The sequence below is a fragment of the Gracilinanus agilis genome, chromosome 3 (assembly GCF_016433145.1).
Source record: "Gracilinanus agilis isolate LMUSP501 chromosome 3, AgileGrace, whole genome shotgun sequence".
Classification (NCBI taxonomy): domain Eukaryota; kingdom Metazoa; phylum Chordata; class Mammalia; order Didelphimorphia; family Didelphidae; genus Gracilinanus; species Gracilinanus agilis.
The window spans coordinates 119955888-119981558 of record NC_058132.1 but is presented as its reverse complement, the minus strand read 5'-3'; the positions used below and the strand labels follow the sequence as shown (position 1 = coordinate 119981558).

The 25671-nt window shown below is 33.2% G+C and overlaps 1 protein-coding gene across 1 annotated transcript in view; it reads right to left on the bottom strand.

Moving 5' to 3' along the window:
* The window catches only part of FNDC3A (fibronectin type III domain containing 3A), a 169044-nt gene that overhangs the window by 53761 nt on the left and 89612 nt on the right, over positions 1-25671 (bottom strand). The window contains exons 5-7 of the mRNA XM_044668236.1: positions 13119-13195; positions 7782-8019; positions 5976-6245 (exon numbers count right to left, since the gene is read on the bottom strand). Of these exons, the coding sequence (XP_044524171.1) occupies positions 5976-6245; positions 7782-8019; positions 13119-13195 (585 nt within the window). The remainder of the gene's footprint in view (positions 1-5975; positions 6246-7781; positions 8020-13118; positions 13196-25671) is intronic.

Sequence of the window (25671 nt, the reverse complement as noted above, 5' to 3'; positions counted from 1 at the left end):
TAGAGTCAGGAAGACCTAGGTTCAAGTTCTGCTTCTAACTCATGTTCATTATGTGGCCATGAAAGAGCCTTAACCATTTCTTTCCTAAAGAGATAAGTATAATTCATTTCACTATAATTAAGAGGAGCCACTGAAATTTCTGGAAACTAAACTGATATGATGGATAACTCAGTGACTCTTTGTAGTTCCTCAGAAGAATACAAAATCAGCAATGTCAGAACTAATGAAGAAAAACATTATGATGGTTTTAAGCCACAGAATGTTTATGGTTATTTATGTGAGAGATTCTGGAGTTTTATGGTGGGAAAAAAAATCAAATTTAAGCCAAAGCATGAGACTGAGGAGGTGGAAAGATAAGAAAAGCTGGTTTATTTTTACTTCCCTTTCCTTGTCCCAAATTACTTAGTTATTTGCACATATGATACAAATTAGAACATGAAATGTTAATTTTCCAAACTCATTTAAGGATAAAATAATTGATAAAATGCTTTACTATAATGATGAATGCTAAAAGCCATCATGTAAATTGTCTTGTAGTTGCATTTAAAATACATTTCTATATATTCAAGTCTTTCACCCATTCTGAATTTATCTTGGTGTAGGATGTGAAATGTTGATATAAACTTAATCTCTCCCATATTGTTTTCCAATTTTCCCAGCAGTTTTTGTCAAATAGTGGATTTTTGTCCCCAAAATTGGGCTCTTTGGGCTTATCATACACTGTTTTGCTGACGTCACTTACCCCGAGTCTATTCCACTGATCCTCCCTTCTGTCTTTTAGCCAATACCATATTGTTTTTATGACCGCTGCTTTATAGTATGGTTTAATATCTGGTACTGCTAGGCCACCTTCCTTTACATTTTTTTTATTATTTCCCTTGATATTCTTGATCTTTTGTTATTCCAGATGAACTTTGTTATAGTTTTTTCTAATTTAGTAAAAAAGTTTTTTGGTAGTTTGATAGGTATGGCGCTAAATAAGTAAATTAATTTGGGTAGAATGGTCATTTTTATTATGTTAGCTCATCCTACCCATGAGCAATCAATGTTTTCCCAATTGTTTAGATCTAGTTTTAATTGTTTGGAAAGTGTTTTGTAGTTGTGTTTGTATAATTCCTGTGTTTGTTTTGGTAGATAGATTCCTAAGTATTTTATATTATCTAGGGTGATTTTAAATGGTGTTTCTCTTTCTACCTCTTGCTGCTCTAATGTGTTGGAAATATATAGAAATGCTGATGATTTATGTGCATTTATTTTGTATCCTGCAACTCTGCTAAAGTTGTTGATTATTTCTACTAGCTTTTTAGTTGATTCTCTAGGACTTTTTAAGTAGACCATCATATCATCTGCAAAGAGTGATAGCTTAGTCTCCTCATTGCCTATTTTAATACCTTCAATTTCTTTTTCTTCTCTAATTGCTACTGCTAGTGTTTCTAGTACAATGTTAAATAATAGAGGTGATAATGGGCATCCTTGTTTCACACCTGATCTTAGTGGAAAGGCTTCTAATTTATCCCCATTGCATATGATGTTTGTTGATGGTTTAAAATATATACTGTTTATTATTTTTAGGAAAGAACCTCCTATTCCTATACTTTCTAGTGTTTCAGCAGGAATGGGTGTTGTATTTTGTCAAAGGCTTTTTCAGCATCTATTGAAATAATCATGTGGTTTTTGTTGGTTTGCTTGTTGATATGGTCAATTATGTGGATGATTTTCCTAATGTTGAACCATCCTTGCATTCCTGGTATAAATCCCACCTGATCATGATGGATAACCCTCTTGATCACTTGCTGGAGTCTTTTTGCTAGTATTCTATTTAAGATTTTTGCATCTATGTTCATTAAGGAGATTGGTCTGTAATTTTCTCTGTTTTTGATCTACCTGGTTTTGGAATCAGTACCATATTTGTGTCATAAAAGGAATTTGGTAGGACTCCTTCTTTGCTTATTATATCAAATAATTAGTGTAGTATTGGGATTAATTGTTCTTTGAATGTTTGATAGAATTCACTTGTGAATCCATCAGGCTCTGGGGATTTTTTCTTAGGATGGCTTGTTCAATTTCTTTTTCTGATATTGGATTATTTAAGTATTTTATTTCTTCTGCTGTTAATCTAGACAATTTGTATTTTTGTAAATATTCATCCATGGCAACTAGATTGCTATATTTATTGCCATATATTTGGGCAAAATAGTTTTTAATGAGTGCCTTAATTTCCTCTTCATTAGAGGTGAGGTCTCCCTTTTCATCTTTGGTACTGTTAATTTGGTTTTCTTTTCTTTTTTTTATTATATTTGCCAGTATTTTGTCTATTTTATCTGTTTTTTCAAAATACCAGCTTCTAGTCTTATTTATTATTAATTCAATAGTTCTTTTACTTTCGATTTTATTAATTTCTCCTTTGATTTTTAGTATTTCTAATTTAGTTTTCATCTGAGGATTTTTAATTTGTTCATTTTCTAGTTTTTTAAGTTGCACGCCTAATTCATTAATCTCTGCCCTCCCTAATTTGTTAATATATGTACTCAGTGATATAAATTTTCCCCTTAGAACTGCTTTGGCTGCATCCCATAGGTTTGGGTAAGATGTCTCATCATTGTCATTGTCTTCAATGAAATTACTGTTTCTATGATTTGTTCTTTCACTAAATTATTTTGGAGAATCATATTATTTAATTTCCAATTATTTTTTGGTTTGCCTCTCCATGTATTCTTACTAATAACTATTTTTACTGCATTATGATCTGAGGTTACATTTATTATTTCTGCTTTTTTGCATTTGTTTGCCACGAAAGACTTGAATATAAAGAAAGAAACTGTAAGTAAATTAAGTGAACACAGAAAAGTATACTTGTCAGACCTCTGGGAAAGGAAAGATTTTAAAACCAAGCAAGAGTTAGAAAAAATTACAAAATGTAAAATAAATGATTTTGATTATATTAAATTAAAAAGGTTTTGTACAAACAAAAACAATGCAACCAAAATCAGAAGGGAAACTGGGAAAAAAATCTTTTACTCAAATATACAAGGAACTAAATCAATTGTATAAAAAAATCAAGCCATTCCCCAATTGATAAATGGACAAGGGACATGAATAGGCAATTTTCAGATAAAGAAATCAAAACTATCAATAAGCACATGAGAAAGCGTTCTAAATCTCTAATAATTAGAGAAATGCAAAACAAAACAACTCTGAGGCATCACCTCACACCTAGCAGATTGGCTAAAATGATAGCGGTGAGAGTAATGAATGTTGGAGGGGATGTGGCAAAATTGGGACATTAATGCACTGCTGGTGGAGTTGTGAACTGATCCAAGCATTCTCGATGGCAATTTGGAATTATGCCCAAAGAGCAATAAAAGAATGCCTGCCCTTTGATCTAGCCATAGCATTGCTAGGTTTGTACTCCAAAGAGATCATAGATAAACAGACTTGTACAAAAATATTTATAGCTGCGCTCTTTGTGGTGGCAAAAAAATGGAAAGCGAGGGTATGTCCTTCATTAGGGGTATGTCTGAAGAAATTGTGGTATGTGTTGGTGATGGAATACTATTGTGCTCAAAGGAATAATAAACTGGAAAAATTCCATGTGAACTGGAAAGACCTCCAGGAACTGATGCAGAGTGAAAGGAGCAGAGCCAGAAGAACGTTGTACACAGAGACTGATACACTGTGGTAAAATCGAATGTAATGGACTTCTGTACTAGCAGCAATGCAGTGACCCAGGACAATTCTGAGGGATTTATGGAAAAGAAGGATACGCACATTCAGAGGAAGAACTACAGGAGAGGAAACACAGAAGAAAAACAACTAGTTGAACACTTGGGTTAATGAGGACATGATTGGGGATGTAGACCCAAAAGGACCACACCAATGCAACTATCAATAATATGTAAATAAGTTTTGATTGATGACACATGTTAAAACCAGTGGAAATGTGTGTTAGCTATGGGGGCAGGGGGAGAGTTTGAGAGGGTGAAGGGGAAAGTAAAAACATTAATCATGTAACCATGGAAAATTTTTCTAAAAATAAATAAAATAAGATAAAATAAAATACATTTGTATAAGAATTATAAAAAGGGTAGTAGTTTCTATTTCTAAATTATCATGGTCAAACAGAATTACATGCCTGAATGTTCACATGATACTCTTCTGGGTGCTATGTAAGATAAAAGTGACACAGTCCCAATTTACATAACTGAAAACATGTGTGTATATCCTAAAGAGATTCAAGAAAAAGGTAAAGGATTTACATGTAGAGGATAAATAGAAATCCTTTACCCTTTTCTTTCCTATTTTTCCATATAAAATTATGAGAGAGTAGTTTTAGAAAAAACACGACAAGACCTATTTGAAAAGACGCAAAATGAAGTGAAAAAACCCAGGAGAACACTGTGCCCAATAACAGCAATGTTTAACAGTGAACGGCTATGAAGAACTTAGCTACCTATTCAGTCCAATGATGCAAGACAATTCCAAAGGCTTCATGATGAAAAAATGCTTTCTACCTCTAGAGAGAGAATTGGTGATCTCTGAGGGAAAATTGAGTATAATTTTCACACTTTATTTTTCTTGCCTTTGGGGGGAATGGCTAATGTGGGATATATGTTTTGCATGATTTCACAAATGTAATTGACATCATATTGCTTGCCTTGGTAGTGCATGGGGAAAGCGGAAGAAGAGAAGGAATTTGGAATTCAAATTTTAAAAAAGAAATTAAAAAAAATACATGTCAATGTAGGACAAAACTGGAACAGCTTGTATTCTATTTGGATCGTAATTTATAGTATGCAAAGGGTATATAATATGAATTACTTAGAGATAGTTGTACATAATATTGTGGAGGATTTAAAAAGAGGACATATTTTATTCCTTAGGTAACAGGGAGTTATAAAAATTCTTATATGCCATGTTTCGCATGACTTTTATAGATAATTTTTGCTATTGATTTTGGGGTTGATTCAACAAAATACCACCTCAATTAAATTTTAACTTTCAACATCTTAAAGACAGAAATATATTTTGTTATTCCATATAAATGCTAGTTCTTATTTTGAAAACAAAATTACTGAAGTTTGTCTTATTTCATCCTTATGTCTTCTGCATCAAATAATTTCCTGCATTTTGCAAGTAATTAGTAAATATCTCAAAAAGAATCAAACGTTAGGAAGAAGAATATCTAGATTATTTAGAAAAAGAACTTTACAAGTCACAAAATAGTCAAGACCAGAAGCTTATAAACAAATAACCAAAATAAAGGGGTCAAAAATCCTTGAGTTCAGAGCATATATAAAGAGCTTTAGTTTACTCTTTTACTACTTATACAATATAAAGTAATATGCATGGATTAGTGCTCAGAATTTCCTTCAAAGGGAATAAAAAGTAGAGTAGTGGGTATGGGAAGAAAGCCATTATCTTCCTCCTACTTGTTTGGGGAAGGTGACATAAGAAGAACTTAGGGAGGAAAAATAAAGGGGAGGGAGGGAACAGATTAAGTTTGGAAGAAAATATTTCTCCAAGTGTATTAGCAGTAGAACATACCAAAGAATAGTGAGGAATGAAAATGGATATAAACGAGTTGGTCAGAAGATTATTATGGGCAGAAAAAAGAATAGTCAGGAGAAAGATAAAAAATGAAATCAAGATTAATGGTGTAAAAGGATTTTGAATTAAGAGAATACGGAATTTTGATTACTCCTATCTGTGATTTTTCACTCAGAAATTTCTTCTGGATAGGCAGAAAAGGCCTTTTGAGGGAGACCATGTGAAGCTTTCCTACTTATACCATAGTCAAATAAGATGATATTAAGCATTTTCAAAACTCTGATGTACTGAGTTTCTAACCTGTCAATTTACTTTGCTATTGTACATTGTTAAAATGAGGATCAATAGGGAAAAATAACAGGTTAAATAAAAAAAAGGATGGAAAAAGATTTAATAGCAATAGGAAAATAATGAGATATTTAAATTACCTTCTATTTCTGTGTCCATTTGTGAGACAACTTTCCCTTTTCCCGCTTTATTCTTTGCTGATCCTGTGTTTAAGCCACTCACATTATGTCCTTTTATAAGTCCATTATGTTCATTTGTGGGAGAAGGACATTTGTGAGGTGATGATGGTGGGCTACTCAATTTATCTTTTTGTGATCCCTGTCGATCTTTTAATTTCTTCTGTAAACGCTCATAAGTTTTACTAGATCTTTCGTCTCTAAAGTTAGATCTACCATGTGTAGAAAGTGAATCTAGAAACAATAAAAAAATTAGATAACATTAAAAATGCTTATGAAAGAATGAAAAGTCACAAAATTTTATTAGATGCCCCAAAGATATGTGAATAAAAGTCATATCACAAAATGTAATTATAAATAAAATGTCTAAGACCTATTATTAGAGATAAAAATCAAAAGGATTCACAAATGATTGGTTGTAGAAGGAGAGAAAGAGGAAAGAAATATGATTTTGAAAGTTCAAGTCCGCATATCTGAGTGTATGGGTTCAATTACAAAAAAGGTGGCAGAGTTTAAATTGAGAGTTCAGTGTTGGATGTGTGAGGTGACAGTGGGAAAAACAGGTAAAAATACCTCACAAACAAAACAGTGGGTCTGGAATTATGAGGAGAGGTAACAAACAAGCAGAGATTTTAATTTGGTGGTTACAACACAGAGGTGTTAAATGGAAACGGAAGTGGGCGTAGCAAAATAGTATGAAGAGAGCAAAGTCTCGGTGGGGGGGTCCCCATATTTAGGGTCTGAGAGTGGGAAGGGGATCTAGCATCTGAGATAGAGGAGTAATCTGAGAAGGAGAATAAGAAATTTTTAGAGTACATTATCTGGGAACTCAAAGGAGGTTGTCAGTATCAAATAAAATGCAGAGGTTAAGAAGGACTAGAAAAGGCACTGGATTTGGCAAAAAAGAAATCATGAAGGGCATTCTTCAACTGTTTCAAAAGAGTGATTGTGTAAGAAGTCAGATTTCAAAGGACAGAAGGCTTTGGTTAAAAAGCAAGTGGAGATGACAAATACTGATCCCCCAACCCGAGAAGTTTGGTTGTAAAGAGGAGATGAGACAAGAGGACATGGGTAAAGATAAACGGAATTTCTTTTTGGCTAAAGAAGACTATACAAGAACATAATATTTTAAAATGTGTTCATCTTTTTCATCTTTCTAAGTACCACTGTAGTGTAACAATATGAAAGAAACTCCATAGAATATAAGCTCCTTGAGGACAGGGACAATATCAATTTTAAGTGCTTAAATACTTAATGAATTAGAATTAAACTTGAGTGTTTTTTTCAATAGTTCTTCATAAAGAAATTTTACTTCTTTATATGAAGTAGAGATGACTAGCCTGGTAGTCCTCAAATGTAATCCTCTATTTTTCATGAAGAAAATAGGTGACCAAGATTACACAGACAGTGGCAAAAATGGGATATGAAACCTGGTCCTTTGAATCCAAATATGCCTTATTAACTACCTTTCATCTGTATTAGTCACATCTTCATACCTCCTTGAGTGAAGTATTTTTATGAGCATCCTCACAGTGCTGAGCTCAAAGTAATAGTCATAATGAAAATAATTATGATAGTTGATAGCACTTTCAGGCTTACAAAGTGTTTTATATGTCATATTCAATATATATACACCTATTGATGGATTGTATTGGTAACTATGTAACAAAATAATTTCCAATTGTAGATAATGAAGAAATGGCACGAGTATTCATCAGTGAGAGGGTACTTTTAAAAGGAGTTTTTGTTAACTTTCAAGTTTATACTTACCTAGATCTCCATATACCTGGGAAGGATGATACTGTGGTATATACTGTGTTGCCATATCTCCAGTTCCTGATACTGGTGAGTATATATGACGTGGTGGAGGAGGCATCATAGCTGGAAGAGGAATGAAGCCAGGAAGAGGAGGATGGGGTGGTCTGTGTATCACTGCATGACCACCAGGATGAAACTCTGGTGCCTGGGGAACCACAACCACCCTTCGAACACCATTGTCTTCAATAACCTATAAGTCCCAGGGAAAGAAAAGGGATTAGCATTCGGTTAAAATTTATTCCTCAAGACCTGAATATGTGCTTTGAAAGTGTGTTATGGTAGAAAATAAGAATTTGAAAAGCTAAAGATTAAAGAAAAATGTCCACAGTATGGTCATAAAAATTATTAAATACTTGCTTCATGTGGCAATGATTCCAAGATTCATTCATCAACAAATATTAATTAAGAGCAAGGCACTATAATAGGAACTAAGGATACAAAGACAAAAATGAGGCAGTTCCTACTGTACAGGAACTTATATATTTACAATTTTTAACTTTTAAGTAACACATATAAGGATGCTTCTAGAAAACAGAGTTTGGGGCTGGGGAGATGTAATAAAAAAGGCTTCACCCGGGAGATGGTTTTTAAGAGGAGCTTTAAAAGAAATTAGGGATTCTAGGAGATAGGAAAGCAGAGTATTTTAGTTGTGATCTATAAGACATGGAATGTTATATGTGAAGAACAGAATAATAGGACAGCTTAACTAGAAAGTAGAATGTGAGATCCACTTGAAAAGCTAGGTTGGAATCAAACTTGAAGAGTTTTAAATAACAGTTTTTATTTGATGCTAGTAGTAACAGAAGTCATGGGAACAGTTATGTAAATAGCTGGGCAACTTGGTCAGATATATGCCATGGGCTTAGGAAAAGAAGATTTAAAAAAATCATAAAATTATTAAAAAGATAAAAAAATCTCATAGTTTAAGAATCTATAAGTTTAAAAAAATCAGCTCATGAAGGAAAAGATGATATTGAGATAAAAATTCTATGTCATACACAAACATGATTACAAGGAGAAAGATGAGCCAATTACCTAAAGTGATGGCTAGAGCTGTACAAGGAGCTCATTCAATAATCAATCCTAAATAAGTTTAAAGTACATGTAGGAGTCACAGACTCAAACATTGATATGCTTCATAAAAGAGATGGAATATGGTAAACATTTTTAAAGGCGGTATTCTTGGCCAATTATGTTTTCCTCAAGATTTTTTCCTGCAAATTTCTTCACTAAATAAAATCATAATCACAGCATGGTACTCAACCAAAATTTTCTTGAATCTAAATTTGGAGGTAAATTTTTTCAGAAGCAAAAACTTCCTGGAGACTTTCACTATGCCTTGCCGTAACAGGAGTAGCATAACAAAAATACAGCTTCCTTCCTAGGAATTCATTTATCCTATATGAAGTATAAACATGATCAAGGAACAGAAAGTTGCTTCTTGCTAACAGATAAGATAAGATCAAATTGCAGAGTGTACACACAATAAAAGGCTATGAGTGCAGAGGGTAAACGTAGTGTTTACAGGCAAAGTCCACTAAGGTGGTTTTTGTAAGAATGATAGTTTGGTAGCTAAACAAGATTTAATGAGTGTGACACACACACACACACATTCAGAATATTAGAGGAGTCCAACGGAAATAGTAATATTCAGAGTAGTACTTTTTGTGGTAGTAAAGAACGATTTTCAAAGTGGGTGTCTATTCATATAGGAATGGATATAAAACTTAGAATATTAATATAATGTAATGGTAATATGCAGTCATTTATTAAGCACTTACTATTTACCAGATACTGCACTAAGTACATGCTATATAGTAGAAACTGATGAATGTGAGGAATTCAGAGAAACATGGGAGTTCTATGCATTAAGGGAGGGAGACTGAAATAAACCACAAAGACAAATACTGTAAATGAGAATATAACTAAAAGGAAGCCAAACTCTGAGAATTTGGAAAAACAACAATCATGGTCCTGGAGAATAGATAATGAAACAAATATGTTTCTTTCCCAAAAGGAGGTGGAATACTAACTTTTTTTCCTCTGTTGAGGAGATGGTGGGAGCTCCATAAATGATTGTGACAGAAAAATAAAAGGCTTCAAACAAAGCTTTTTGTTTTTTATGTGATCAAACTTATACTACTCAAAAGATCCAGAAAGAATGACTATGTTTTTGCTTGACCTTGAATTTTATAGTTTTCCTCAATAATCACCTCACTTGGTGCCTCCAACCTTTCACTTTCAAGACTGATTCAAATCAGTCACAAGGAAGAAGGGGAAAAAAACCACACAATATAATCAGGCTACAAGTAATAATTTAAAATTTATTATTATTTTTTTAAACCCTTACCTTCTGCCTTTTCTAAGGCAGAAGAAGAGCAGTAACGGCTAGGCAGTAGGAGAGATAAGTGACTTGCCCAGGGTCACCCAGCTAAGAAGTATCTTGAGACCACATTGAACTCAGGATCTCTGGGAGACCTGGCTCTCAATCCACTGAGTCACCCAGCTGCCCTCTACAAGTAATTTTTAAGTACCTATTATATGCCAGATATTGTATTAGGTGTTAGGGATATAAAGATAAAAAACTAAACAGTAGATATCTTTGAAGAACTTACTACTTTCTAATGGAAAAGTTAGTGATTCTTGAGTTTTATTTTCTTGGATTTTAAGAGGTATAAGTGAGTAGGAAGTGGTTTTTAGGCATGAAGGGCAGATTCAAATGCAAAAAAACAGGAGATAGAATCTAGCAGACTTATTTGACTATAATCTATAATGCATGCTAGGGCATGATTTGAATGAAATCTGGAAAGATAAAATACATTTATTTGATACTTGAGACAAGAACTTTTTTATAGGCATCACTCTGGCACTCTAGAGGAAGGATTGGAAAGGGGAAAGACTGGAATCAGGAAGACTAATTAGAAGGCTGTTGTAAATAGGCTAGAAATGCTGAAGGTCAGAATTAGGGTCACAGGTGGAAGTGGAGATAAAGGGATGGACAGAATAAATGTAGAATCTTAAATCTTTTTCACTTGTATTCCAGGCTCAAACAATGAGCTAGCTTTTCTCTGGGCCAACAACACTCCTAGTTATCACCTTAATCCTACTTTTTCCAGTTTCCTCTAGAGGCTTGTCATTTTAAATCACTCCTACTCTTACCAATTTTCAAACTCTCATTTTATTTCCTACTAATACATCGAAACCCCATTCATCCTGAAAAAAAAGGGGGACAAAATATTCCCCTATATTTAGCTTTAGCATCCCTTCAAACTATTATCTTCTGTATTTCTTCTCCCTCTCAGAGTCAAGTTAGATGACTTACTACTTGTTGAGTTTTTGGTTAAGGTTTGGACTAGAACATCTCAGAGGTCCCTTCCAACTGGGACTATATAATCTTTCCATAGCTTTAAAATCTAGATATAAGAGGACAAGTTTTAAAATGATAATTTCATTTTATTATCTTATTTTTAATTAATGTTTTATTGATGCCTTTTGTGCTCCATAGACATTTCTTGATGTATTGTCAGGAAAACTAATGGACAGTGAAATCTTTGCATTTGTGGTCCTACCACATCTTCAAAGAGAAAGGGGGATGGTTTTCCCCTCTCTTCTTTGGGGTGCCAAGAGTGGTAATTAGAATTACATAATCTTCATTTTAGGTTTTTTTTTTGAAGATATATGATTATAATCACTGTGACAGTAGTTTTCCCCCCTTGTTTCTTTTTACTTCTCTTATCATTTCTCACCAATTCACACAAGCCTATCTATTCTCATTTTTTGGAATTGCATTTTTGGAATCGGAATAGGGCAATAATATTTCATTATATTTACATAGTAAAACTTGTTCAACCAATTATTGGGCACTCATTAAAAAATTTTTTTTGCTACTACAAAAAATGCTGCTGTAAAATTTTTGATATATATAAGGCTTCTTTCGTCTCTTTGTCCTCTTTGAGCTATATCAGTAGTGGGGTCTCTGAGGCAAAGGATATAAACATTTTAATTACTATTATTACATAATTCCAAACTGTCTTCCAGAATAGTTGGACCAATTAAGAGCTCCACCAGGAGAGTACTAATGTTTAAAAAAAAATGGTGTTATCAGTATACCTGTCTTCCTGAAGCCTGACCACGACCACCACAACAAATTGACTATTTCTATTTTTTGTTACTGTTGCCAAATTGCTGGGAACAAGGAGAAACTATTTGCATTTCTTTTGCTATTAGTAATTTGGGGCAATCTTCAAAAATACAGAATCTTATGGTTAGAAAAACAAATGAGTGTGAAAGTTTTGAGCCTTTTTTAAAACAACTTAAAATTTTCTCATTATAATTACAATGAAATTATAATTACAACAAAAATATAATAAAAATAATCAAAATGTGTTTGCTTTATTAAAGAAACAATACTTTGAAACTAATACAAACTTTTTGGTGGGAAGAACAGATCAGTTAGAGTTAAAAATAATAGGATTATTGCTTTATAACAAAAATGAATAATATGGAAATAGGTACCAAGTGATAACATTTGTACAACCCAGTGGAATTGCTTGTCGGCTCTGGGAAGGGGGAAGGAAGAGAGGAGGGAAAGAAAATAAATCATGGAAACATGGAAAAATATTTTTAAAAAAATAGGACTAAGTTACTTAAAATTTCAGTCAGAAATATTCTTGGCAACCACATTTTAGCTCTTTGATAACAAAATAGAGTAATTTATGAAAAAACCTTAATGCTTTAAAATATTGCTAAATGATTTATCACATAAGTGACCATTTTAAGCATATTCAGTTTTCCCCTACAATACATTAAATAAATAAAAATAAGAATCATCCAATATGAAGAAATACTGAAATGGCCTAAGAAAGGCTAAAGATCCTTCTTCCCTACATGGTTTAGTAACTGAATTGCATGGAGACAATGGAGAACAAATGAACATTGGATGTGAATTTTGTTCAATTATTAAGGATTATAACACAATATTTGAAATTCACATTTATCTTCTTCCCAAACTTTAAAATCAAAAAACACATTTAAAAACATATACATTTATAACAACTGGACACAATGGGTTAAGTTTTATAAAATAGTGTAAATGAATGAATGGAATCCAAAATTATAGATTCAGAGTTGGAAGGAATCTTAGGGGTCAAGTAATCTAAAATAAGGTCCAAGGACAGTAAGTGACATTTCCAAGTGTCATGTATGTAGGTAATAGGAGGCATGATTTATTACATGAATATCTTTTTCAATAATCCCAAAGTTAAAGCAAAGTTCACATAATGTCCATACCTGTGGGGCATATCCAGGAGGCACATAAATAGGAGGCACTGAACCATTTGGGGACATCATTGGAACCTGAGCAGGACCTAAATGGGTTACAAAAATATTTCAACATTATATGTATACACACACATATATTATTTTAACTGAAGGCTTTAACAATTTGAAATACATTTTGAACATTAGCTATATCAAAACATGCAAAAAAACATTTCTAATTTGAAGTACTACTAAAATTGCCACAAAGAGATTCAAGTAATTCTTATGTAAAACTCATACAGAAGTAACTCTGGAAAGTGATTACCTACTGACTTTTTCCTCTGGAGGAAACTTTACCTTAACTGTTTATGAAAAATATGTGTGGTATGTAATATGAGTCAGATGACAAAAGTAAATAAATATTAGAAAAAACGGAAGTAGAATGAAACAGAAAAAAGTAACAGGTTTGTGTTTGTCAGGCCCCAAGAGCCTCTCTATACCCCAAGGTATGTCCTATAAAGGAATTTCTTTCTGAAGGTTCCAAAAAAAAGGATAGATTAATGGCTGTATTTTTTGCTCAACTTCTTTTATACTAAGTCTTACCTGGAGATATACTAAAGAAAAACGATAGAGGCAAATAATTTTTTTTTAATTAACAATTTTATGCTGATTTATTCTGACATACTTTCTTAAGTATAATACTTCTTACGTATAATTTCCTGGGTTTTCTCAAGAAATAAATCAGTTAACTTTTCACTTTGCTAAGTTTTAACTGATTACTTTTGCCTTTAAATTTACTTGAATGTTTTTTCATTCTGAACTTAAAATTTAGATCAAAGAGCATTTTCAAATACAAAGCTGAACAGAAAAAGAGGACTGTGGATGAAAAAACAAATCACTATCAGATAAGGATTGCTTTTTCCTTTCAAGAATACTAATAGATTTAAAATGTAACTTCCAAACTGTTCTGCTTGCCCATGTTTTCTTCTGGCCTTTCTTTTCTGTTCTCCTCTGTGCGTGTTAAAAAAAAATGCTTCAATGAATGACCTTCTCTCTCCCTTTCTTTTTTCTTTCAGTCAACTATATTGCTACCTTCTCCTTTTCCTTCCTGTCAGCTGAGGGGGAAAAACTCCAACTCTTTAAAACTTATTTTGCATCCAAGTTCATCAGGGAGATTGGTCTATGGTTTTCTTTCTCTTTCCTTGGTTTAAGCATTAAAACCGTAACTTATTTATAGTTTGGAGAAATTATTTTTTATTTCCTTTTGCTACTTTTGCTAACAACTTTTATAATGATTAGATTATTGGAATGTCTGATAAAACTTATCTGTAAATCTACCTGGTTCTAGAACTTTTCCCCCGGGGAGATGACTGGTCTTGTGCAGTTTCCTTTTTTAACATTAATGTTATTTTAAATTATCTATTTTTTCTGTTAATCTTGGTGTTTTATATTTTTGTAAATATTCATCTACCACATCTAAGTTTTGCTCCTATATAGATAGGCAAGATAATTTATGCCAATTTTTCCATTTTCCTTTTTAATATTAGAAAATGCCTTTCATAATAATACCAATAGTCAGCGTTTACAGTACTTAAACTTTGCACAAAATTCTCCAATTTGTTCTTTAAGATTAAATTGATCTCCAGTTAAACTGTAATCTTTTCTTTAAAAGTTCCCTTATTAAAACAAAAAATTTTTACTGAAATATGTTCAGTAAAGGAGATGTTTACGATTTCTCCTTTCTGCATTTGTCAGGGTTTTTATGGCCTCCAAAAATGGTAAATTTTCACAAAGGTAGTATGCCCAGCTAAGAAATACGTAAACTCCTTTTGTTTGTCTTAAGTAATCATCAAAAATCTATTATCTCTAAGTTTTCTAAAGTTCTATCCAGGGTGTTATGTTCTTTTTTGTTTTTCTCCTGGTTAATTTTGTCTAGGTCTAAAAGGAGTACAATGAGGTCCTTGTTTTAGCTTCATCTGAACTTTATATATATTTCAAGTGTGTTTCTTATAAACATTATTATTTTGGATTCTGCTTTCTGAATCTGTTCTGCTATCCTCTCCTTTTCTGAATGAGTTCAGCCTACTCAGTGAAGACTGTTAGTAGTGTACTTGCCTCCATCCTGACCTCATGTACATTTCTTTGCCCCTCAACTCCCTCTCAAAATAGTCTGTTTATTTTCCATTGTTTTCCTCTTCCTTTCCTTAGCCCTTCCTGCAATAACAAGGTTTTCTTTGTTCTTTCTTTTTAAACTTCTCATTCACTTTATATTCTTTAATATTAGTTTTTGCCTATGACTACTCTTGTCACTCATCCTGTCCTTCCTCTCTTAACCTCTTCCACTTTCTTATCCCTATTTTCCTTTTGATCTTAATGTGCTTCTACAACAAATTCACTTTGTTCATTCTTTGTCTAGTTGAGATAAGTGAGGTTCAGCAAATATCCATTATCTCCTTTCTTTCTTCATGTCTGAATAGCTTTCATAGCTTATGAATCCCTATTATGTGGGATTGTAAGTCTTGTCCCCTTCCTCTTTCTTTCCTCCCCAGAATGTTGCCCTTTCCCTCTTTATTTTCTTCTGCTAAAATCATTAAAACAAAACAAAACCAACCCCCAAATCCTCTGCCCTTTGAAATATTCTCTGTGACTTCAGACTTTAGAGTTCTGAGAAGACATTTTTCATATAGTCTCTAATTGATCAAATTTATTTACTTTTCTACTGATTTTCTTGAATTTTATGTTTGCATTTAATTTTTTAATCATTTCTGACCTTTTAAGCAGGAATATTTGGAAATTCCTCGTCTCATTAAAATTCCATTTCTCTCTCTAAGATTATGCTCAGCTTTGTCAGACAGGTTATTCTTGGTGGTAAGGCTTTAGTTTTTTTTCTTTTGGAAATATTGGTTTTCTAAACTTATTAATTCTTAGAAGTAGCAGTTGCCAAGTTATTTATGTATGATCTTGATTGTTGTTCTTAATATTCTCTACTTCTCTTTTTTGGGCTGTTTTTTAGGATGTTTTCTTTGTTATTAATTTGAGTTATGTCATTACTGGATATCTTTATTCTGGGCTTTTGGGAAGGGGCTTTCAGTGGATAGATTTTTCACTTTGCCCTCTAGTTTTAAAAGATCTAGGCAGTGTTAATGATTTCTTGAATTAAGGTATGCAGCATTTTTTCAGGGGTGGGGTGGAAGGGTAGAGTGAGATTTTCGGTTAATTTTTATACTGTCTTTGATATTTTCCTAACCTGGTTGTTTTTAATACTAGATACCTCACATTTTCTTCTATTAACTCCCATTTCCATCCTCTGCTCACAAATCTTTAATAATGTTATTCTTGTTATTTTCTCGTGGAGTCATCCCTCTCAGTTTGACCCATTCTAATTTTCAGGTAGTTAATTTTTTGGGCTAAAGTTTATCATTATTTGTTCCAAGCAGTTGTTTTCCCAAATCAATTCTTTCTTCCTTAGCTATCACTTCCTTTAACATTATATTTTATATATCATTTCCTTTTTTCTTAGCTTCTTTGGTTTCTTTTTACTAAGGCTCTACTTTGGACTTTTGGTGGAATTACTCATTTTCTCTAGATTTCTCTCAGGCTTCTTTGAGTTCAAGGTATTTATTCATTGTGTTTGGCATTTTCTTCTGTTTACTCATATCTTCAACATAAGTTTCTGGGCTGAGCTTTGTGTTTAGGTCAGACTCTACTTCCTTCTCTCTTAATAGATGATGTGGGCAGGCCTTGCCTGATTTTTGATGTGGTAGAAGTCTTGGCTCTGCCTTCTGCAGGAATTCCTGGGTTTGCTGAAGTTTCCTGATAGTTCAATTTAGGCTTTTAGCTTTAAGCTCATTTTCTAACTCTTCCTTACATAGAGCTTAACCTAGAGTTAGCTCTGTCCCTTGCTATGAGCCTGTCAGGCCTCAACCAAATGTTGATTGTGATGGTAATAGCCTCTTTGCAAGATGTGAGGAGGTACTTCACCTCTGAAGTACTACTCTTGCTTTCTCTCCTACTAGTGGTTCCTCTGTAACTTGGGCATGGGCTACTTACATACTGAGCCTATCCAAGCACTGGTTTGTTTTTTTCTTCTGTTGTGGTTAAGGCTGGGCTGCTTAGGTGTTTGTTTGGCCTTGTCTTATGCAGGTCTGGGACAGACCATGAGTTTACAGTTGATATCTCCTCAGAATCTGGGGTTAAGGTGCTGATTTAGTCTTATCTCTTGCTATGGGAACAGTCTGCTTTGCGTGCTTTTCCTCCCAGTTTATTCTGGCTGTCTCAAAACTTAAACAGAATTCTGGTAATCTTTTTTTTGCAGTCTAGGGCTGGATGGAAGAGTTACTGTTTCCATTTGGATTCCTTTATCACTGGGTCTTAGAGATTTACTTGGGTATTTGGGCTTCTTTAGCTCCAAACACACCTTCACCTTACCATAATTTTCTTCCAAGTTTAACACTAACATTTTCTTTCAATCTATTGTGCATTCATTTAAAAAAATTATTGTAAGTGTGCTAGGTACTGAAGGCATATAAAGATTCAAGGGAAAAATTCATCTTGTCAAGGAGCTTATACTCTATGGTGGGGAATAAACTACATGTAGAACAAGTCCCTAAAATTTGGGCTGGAGTACATGTTAAGAAATGGGACGGATTAGTTAAGATCTTATGTGGAAAATGGTTCTTGACTAGCCTTGAATGAAATTAAGAATTCCAAGAGGAGGAGGTAAGAAGGAAGACCTTCCAGGTGTGAGAGAGCCTATGAAGAGACATTGTGTAAGGAAGAGAGGCAAGTAAGCCAGTTTTTAATGAGAACAACACTTTTAATTTAGTGGTAGAAAATAAAGATGGTAAAGGGTTGAGAAGTTAGGGGGGATGTAGTTAAGGCAGATGAGCTTTTTGAGAAGTATGACTGGAAGAGTAGAAATATAGGATGATGGTTTGAGAGGATAGCTGTCTAGTTCAAGTTTTTTGAGAACGGAGGACATCTAGGTATGTTTGTGGACATCAGGTAAAGAGTCAGTCAGCCAAAAAGTATTTATGCACCGCATCTGTGCACTTTCTTAAGCATTAGGGATATAAAGAAAGGCAAACAAGTCCTTGTTCTCAGACAGTTCACAGTGCAATTGGAGAAAACCAATGGATAAAGGGAAATTAAAGATCAGAGAGGGAGTGAAGAAGATTGATGCAATCAAGTATGTCAACAGAGATAGAGAGAATGGGATCATAAGCAAAAATTGAAGGGTTAGCTTTGGCAAGAGGACAGAAACAAAGGAAGAAAAATGTGGAAAATTCTGACAATTTGAACTACATGACTGAGGAGAAGAGATAACTCATAACAGATGACTTCAGTTTTTCTTATTAAGTAAGAGCCAAAGTTCTCTGTTAAGGACAATGGTGGTAGTGGTTGAGAACAACTTGAGGACAGAAATGGAAGTTTAGAATACACACTGTATAGCTAGAACATTACAATGTTACTTTAATCTTTTTGCTTCATTTAAAAGAACTCTTTCTTTTTGGACAATGGAGAAAAGTTAGGAATATGGCATGAAAACTAATCTGTACAGAAGTTTCTTTTGATTGTTTTTTTCTGCAAATGTTCCTGTTGCTAGCAGTTGCTTAATCATCAGTTTCTCTATTGGAATAACTGTGCTCTTAGGTTGGTATAGCTAGAAGCAGTTCACTCAGAAAGGGATTATGCCAGCCAGGAGAAAATGGTAAGATAAAATATTATTGGGGGTGGGGTGAGAGAGTTAATATTGACAGCATGAGGCATTAGGGAATGAAAACATACTTCCCGGCTATACTTAGTTGAGGAGCCAGATAGCATTCTTACTAATACAGTTATGGTCACAGATAAGGAATTGGTCTTGATGAGGATATTAGTCACTATTCAGATATGACCCCAGTTCTAGGCAATACTACTCCCAAGTGTTCTTTTATGACTGAAGAAAAGGCCAACTTTGGAGTCTAGGAACAGGTTTTCTCTGTGGCTCTACCAGCTAACCTTAAGGAAAGAAATGTACAAAGCAAGACAGGAAGGTTGGTCATTACAAATTAAATCACATCTGGGTGACTTTGGGAAATGAAAACATTCTGCCTTTAATTTCACCACACATAATGCCAGAGTATTTGATTATTTTGCCTCTAAAGATTTCTATTCTTGTTTTTATTTTGATTAATTTCTTCCTTTCCAGTGACAGATAAGACAATATTTAGTTACCAATACTATGGAATTTTTAAAAAACCATACATACTCTTGAAAAAAGTAAGGACCTCCAAATACATTTCTTTTCTTTACTAATGAAAGAGAAAAGGTAATTTTCAAGTCCAGATCAAAGTTACTCTTCATTTGTTGAATGTACTACATTTCACTACAAAAAAAGGTTCACATCTCTTATATAAGCATTTTAAGGTTTACAAAATGTTTTCTTGACAATCACCCTGTGCAGTAGGTAGTGTAGGTAATATAACCCAAATGTTACAGAAAAGGGAAGTAATTTTTTTCCCCATAATTTGGCAAATGTTAGAGAACTTGCCTCTTGAATCTAGGTTATCTGTTCATATTTGTTATTTGTTCAAGGCAAATACATACCTTTTAACAACTCTAACTAGAAACCATGAAAAGTCAATGTCACTTCTATATCAATGTGGACTGTTTCTATTTAGTTGATAATAAAAATTACAATAAATTCTCCAAAGTAGACTCTTTCATATTTTCTAAATGACTTCTGGCTTAATAGAAAATAACATGTTTTTCAATTTTATATTCAAACAGACATGAAAACATTTCATCTTTGTACTAACAAAGATATGTTTTACTTCTGATGAAATTTATTTGTAAGCATAGATTGAATTATCAATTGGTACATCTCAAAGTGGTTGGTATATTTCAAAGGTAAAATAATCTCATTTTGGAGCCCCCATGGGGCCACAAAAGTTGCAACAGTTCTGCTATTAATATACTGCTAGTCTGATTTGTACAACTTTCCCTTTAAAAACTACTAGAAACAAATCATGTAGCTAAAAGTAGTTTCAACAAAAAGTTAGTACCAAAATATACTACATTGTTTCTTTGAAATGAATGGAACAAAATATATGTTTATTGAACTAAAAGTATGCATGCATCAATGTTATATAAGTAATTATTAAACTGGTTTAAATTTAGTTCTAAATTTTTTCTTAAAATAACTTCTCATAGTCTTCAGTTATATTAGATTGAAGAAAACCAAAAACCAATTTAAAATCAAGATTTAATTCAAGTAAGGTTTAGTTATATTAAATTATTTTTCTAAGTATAAGCTATTAACTTCTCTCTCCATATGGAAATCATACACTACTCTGAATAACCAGTGTCTTAAACACAAAAAGAAGTTAAAGTTTTAGGAACGTTTTACTCAGAATCCCTACCTTCAAATCACTAACTATAATTAATATTTAAAATATTAATCTGTAATCATACATGGCAATAGATCTGCATGAGGGGAAAAGACCATTTAATTATTTTTGGCAATCACCTTTGTTTGAATAATGATACATATGGCACATGTTACTTTAGAAACCTTAAAGCATTGTATAAATGTTAGCCATAGTTACTTTCTGACTTAAGTAGAATCTGGAAGAGTACAACAACAACAACAACAAAAAAAAAACAACACTGCCCCATACTGAGAAAATCTAAAATCTGTCCTAAATGAAACCATGGAAACCATAAATAGTATATTTATTCTAAAAATTAAATCTGAAACTATAGATTTTGATTAGCAGCTTGACATATTTGCTTAGAACAGAAATGATGTGAAATTATACAGCTGTCAGTTATTTTGGAAAGATAATTTAAAATGCTACATAATTATAAACAGCACTATATCGCCTAGGGAAAACATTTTTAAATCAAATTTTACATTTCAACATAACAAAATGCCTTAAAAGCAAATGAAAGGGTTATGTCAATATGCTTTTAATTAAGTATTGTTTTTTTCTTTGCTTTTCTTATTGAAATCTAAGAATGCCAGACAAAACTTAATGAATGTATAATTTTAAATGCCTAACATGCATAATTTTAAATGTCTAACATGCAATGGGCTGCTACCTAAAGCATAATGGCCTCCAAAATTACCTGAATCAAAATTTTCTGTTAGTTAAAAAAAACAACAAAAAGCAAGGAAAAAACCAAAACTAAACAAAAAAAAAATCTATATCTACATGCAGTACAAAAGCAGGTATTGAAAAGGGTGTATTTTGTGGAATGTGAAACCCTTCAAATGATATACAAATAATTCTAGCAATTTTCAACCACATGGCAGTAGTTCTCATTTTCATAGCTCTATCTGGCACATATTCAAGAACACAGAATGCTTTTAGATTAATAGTGCTTTCTATGTTTTTAAATAAAAACAGAATGTTCTCAAAACAGCAAATCTTACCACTCATTTTGTTTTTACAGTAGCCGCAGAGGACAAGAGAATCCAGCAAGACAACTTAGTACACGTTATCAGCTTTAATTGGAGGATGGTTTTGTTTTTTGCAAAGCCGTAGGAGGAAAAGCTCCTTTGACCGAGTCACATGATACGATCATGTGACCTACGGTGACAAGGAAAGAGAGAAAAAAAAGCAAGCCTTCCTGTTCACAACAGCTTCCTTTAGCACTACAAGCAGTGCATTATAATTTGCTTTCATGAAATTCTATCTTAAATGTGCCTTAAGATTAATTCAAAAGCCTATAAAATTAAAATAATAGTTGGTATTTGAAAAAGAAAAAGTTTCTCTTTTGATCACTTTACTGATATCTCAGAAGCTATCTCCTACAAAAAGAAGGGTTTCTTTTGGTTAGCATACTTTGCAATTAAAAACCTATGCCATTTAATAAGTATTTCTGTTCTGAAAAGTGCTTCAACTACAATTTAAAAAAAGGATAAAACAAAAAATACTTTTGATGTGTTTTTTATAACCTTTAAATACTTTAAAACTAATTGCCTAATGAATGCATGTAAAACAAAACATAAAAATTCACATTAGTCTATCCCTTCTCTAGAGTATTAAACATTTTAGGGTGTCATGTCACATTTAGTATATCTTTTACTAATATATCTATACTCTTAGAGTAGACACCATTTTTGTGTAGGACTACTTTCTGTAGTTCAGTTTTCTAACCCCTCCTCATCTCCACAAATAGTTTTCTACTTTCCTCATTTTTTAATACATTTGCTTTTTAAATAGCCACTATAAGGAAACACCACGATGGCAGACAAGTAATTTTTAAACAAATTAGGAAGGATTCCTGCAATGCTCACATAATTTCTCATGACTATCTGAAAAACTATTGAAAAAATCTGCAAGTTCTGTATCCATTATCAAGTAATTGTTTTAATTTGTGGCAACTCATGGAGGGCTGAATCATGGAAGAGGGATCCACAAAAGGCAAATATATGGAGAAACAGAATGATACTGTATCTAACTCTTAAATATTTAACAGTTTCCTCTAATTTCTTGTCCAATTTCTCTTCTCTTTCTCTTTGTATGTATATGTGTAAATGTGATGTTTATAGTTGCTGCAATGCAGAAATTTTAAAAATTTGTACATATATGTATAGATTATGTAAAATTGTAAAATAATGATTTAAATAGTCAAATGATGTTGGTTTTAGAGTTTAGAGTTAGCCTTAGAGTTATAAGTTTTTTTAGAGTTTAGAGTTAGCCTTAGAGTTATAAGATAGGATACTTCATTCACAGTTCAATGTAGGAAGTTTTGGTTGTATGTATTATCAATAGCATTTAGAATAGAAAGAATTATTTTGGAATTGTTCAGATTAGATTTGTTAAAAGGCATTTTGCAGGGGGCAGCTGGGTAGCTCAGTGGATTGAGAGCCAGGCCTAGAGACGGGAGGTCCTAGGTTCAAATCCGGCCTCAGACACTTCCCAGCTGTGTGACCCTGGGCAAGTCACTTGACCCCCATTGCCCACCCTTACCGCTCCTCCACCTATAAGTCAATACACAGAAGTTAAGGGTTTAAAATAAAAAAAAATAATAAAAAAATAATTTAAAAAAAAGGCATTTTGCATAAGTTTAGTTTTTAGTCAGATACATTGTGCTTTTTGTAAAAGCTTATGCTCCATTGTGTTTATTGTAATTTTTTCAATTTCTTATAGTTTTATACATTTTTATAATTTTTTTAGATAGGATTGGTTTTGTATCAGTTTAGCATCATAGTTTTGATAGCAAACTGATTTTGAAGTTTCATTGAGATGTTTAACTTTTGAGATTTATCGAATTTTGTATTCTTAGTGGATTATATTTAAATTGTTTAGATTGTTTTGCATTGCAAATGTTGTGTTGTGTTGGAACTTTGTAACAGCTTTTTGTAAATCCCTTTCCCTGGCCTTCCCTTCCTTCCCTTTGTTCAAGTCCCTAGAATAGGGAGTTAAATTAGAAACAGTTAAGTAAGAGTAGTGGTTTGTTATTTTGGGATTAGAATTTAGAATAAGAATAGACTAAGGAATAAAGAATCAAGGTAAATTATTGGTGCAGAGATAACAAAATTAATTTTTGTTAAATGAGCTCTGATCTCTGAAAAGGGGGCAATATTAGAATAGAATATAGAGGGAAGGAGAGATTTGCAAAGGGTCTTGGCATGCAAATACTTTGCAGCCAGCTTGGCACACTCATGGAACCATATGGGCTCCCATTCTGGAATGGAAGGAATGTTTAAGAAGGGACACTTGGATTCAAAGGGGGTCTGTTGATCTCTGGACACTGAGCAGAGGCTGACTTCCTGTGGCCATCTTGGTATCGAGCTACAGGAGGAAGCTGAGGTTCCTGACACAGCTTGGAGGTTCCTGATTTCAAGAGACCTTCTGTGATCCTAAAACCTGTGACCCCGGTTCCCATCTTGATCAAATATTGTGTGTGAGCTGCAAGAACCCAAACTATCTATCCTAAAACCGAGCCAGACTACCTGGGCTCAGGTCTTTAGGCCTCTAGTTGTCTTATCTGACAAACTGTACAGTGTTCCCGTTTTCTTGTGGACCAGCTAGTCAGGAGTAGCCAGCTAGATATATCTTAGGTAGATAGAGAAAGTAGTGAACATAGCCCAATTTATTGAGACTGAAGAGACCTTTGCAGATTAGGCTGGGGAGAGGAGTTATGAAATATTAGAGCTAGGGCATCCAACTCTGGTCCACTTACCCATCCTGTGTTTTGTACAATAACCAAATTCTTTGTTTATAACATTGTGAGAGAACAGTCAGATCGTGTTTTCACCATCCCATAGGAAATGAGGCCTACAGCTTGGCTTTAGCCTGTAGTTGACCAACATCAGGTTCAAAACTGGTCCAAACCTCAAACTCAAATCTTTTACCAGGTCACCCACTCACTTATTTCAGTATGTACCATAAGGATTCAGAATATCTTCAACAAAGGAAAAATTAAAATTATTTTGCAACTCAAGCACACAATTCCTTGCATAAAGAAAATGGATTCAAAAGGTGAGTACATTTTTTTAAACCCTCGCCTTCTTGGTATCAATTTTAAGACAAAAGAATGGCAAGGGCTAAGTGACCAGCTCAGGGCCCAGAAGCTATTAAGTATCTTGAGGTCACATCTAACTTCAGGTCCTCCTTCCTCCAGGCCTATTACTTTATCTGGGCTCTCTAGTTGTTTTTGAATTTCTACTTAGCCACCTGGGTCTCTGAAAACAAAAGGTGGGTATGATGAAGGATGATAATCCATTAAACAAAAAATAAGCACTTATTGTCTACTGTATACTCATTTAAAAAAATTATTCAACAGATGTCTACTATATGTAAATAACTAGGTACTGTGAGGAATACAGAGAAATGAGGCACAGAGTTGAATGATGATGACTTTTGGTGAAGAGGAGTTAAAGTAGTATGAAAAGAAATGATTATGTTAGTGAATTTTGTTTTTGACTTTAACATGCATATTAAAGTGGTAAGCAAAAGATTATATATGTGTGTCAGTTTTTATAATAATTTCTTGTGGAGTCTTTGGATCTTATTTAAAAATTAAGGGAATTTAAAGTAAGTAGTGAAAGTGAGATTTGGGATAATCTTTGAATTTCAATTTTTTGTGCTCCCTTTCCCTCTATAGCAATTATATTTCTTAAATTTAGATGTCTACATAAAAAGCACAGTACAAATATAATTTTTTAAATGTAAAATCTCTTAATAGAGTGAATCTGACCTTATAATAATTTTTAAGCATTAAACCGAACAGTTTGCAGATTGACAACCTTGAAAGAGGACACATATCTGACCAGTTATCTCTTTCCTATACAAGGCAATTTTCTTCATTATTTTTGCATTCTGGTTAGAAAGCTGCAGAATCTGATATTAATGTATATGGATGCTCTAGGTCATGGACACTGCTATTTTTAGCAGAACAATGATGAATCATCTTTGCTTTGTTATCCTGGTAGGAAATGGTACTTGAGATTCACTGCAGAACATTAGGTTAAATCATGTCTCTGCAACTGAACGCCCACACTTTGACATCATGGGCAAATGATATGAATCAATGACGCAAGCCCAAAGAGATGAAAAATAAAGGCCATAGTAGCAGAAACAGAGTA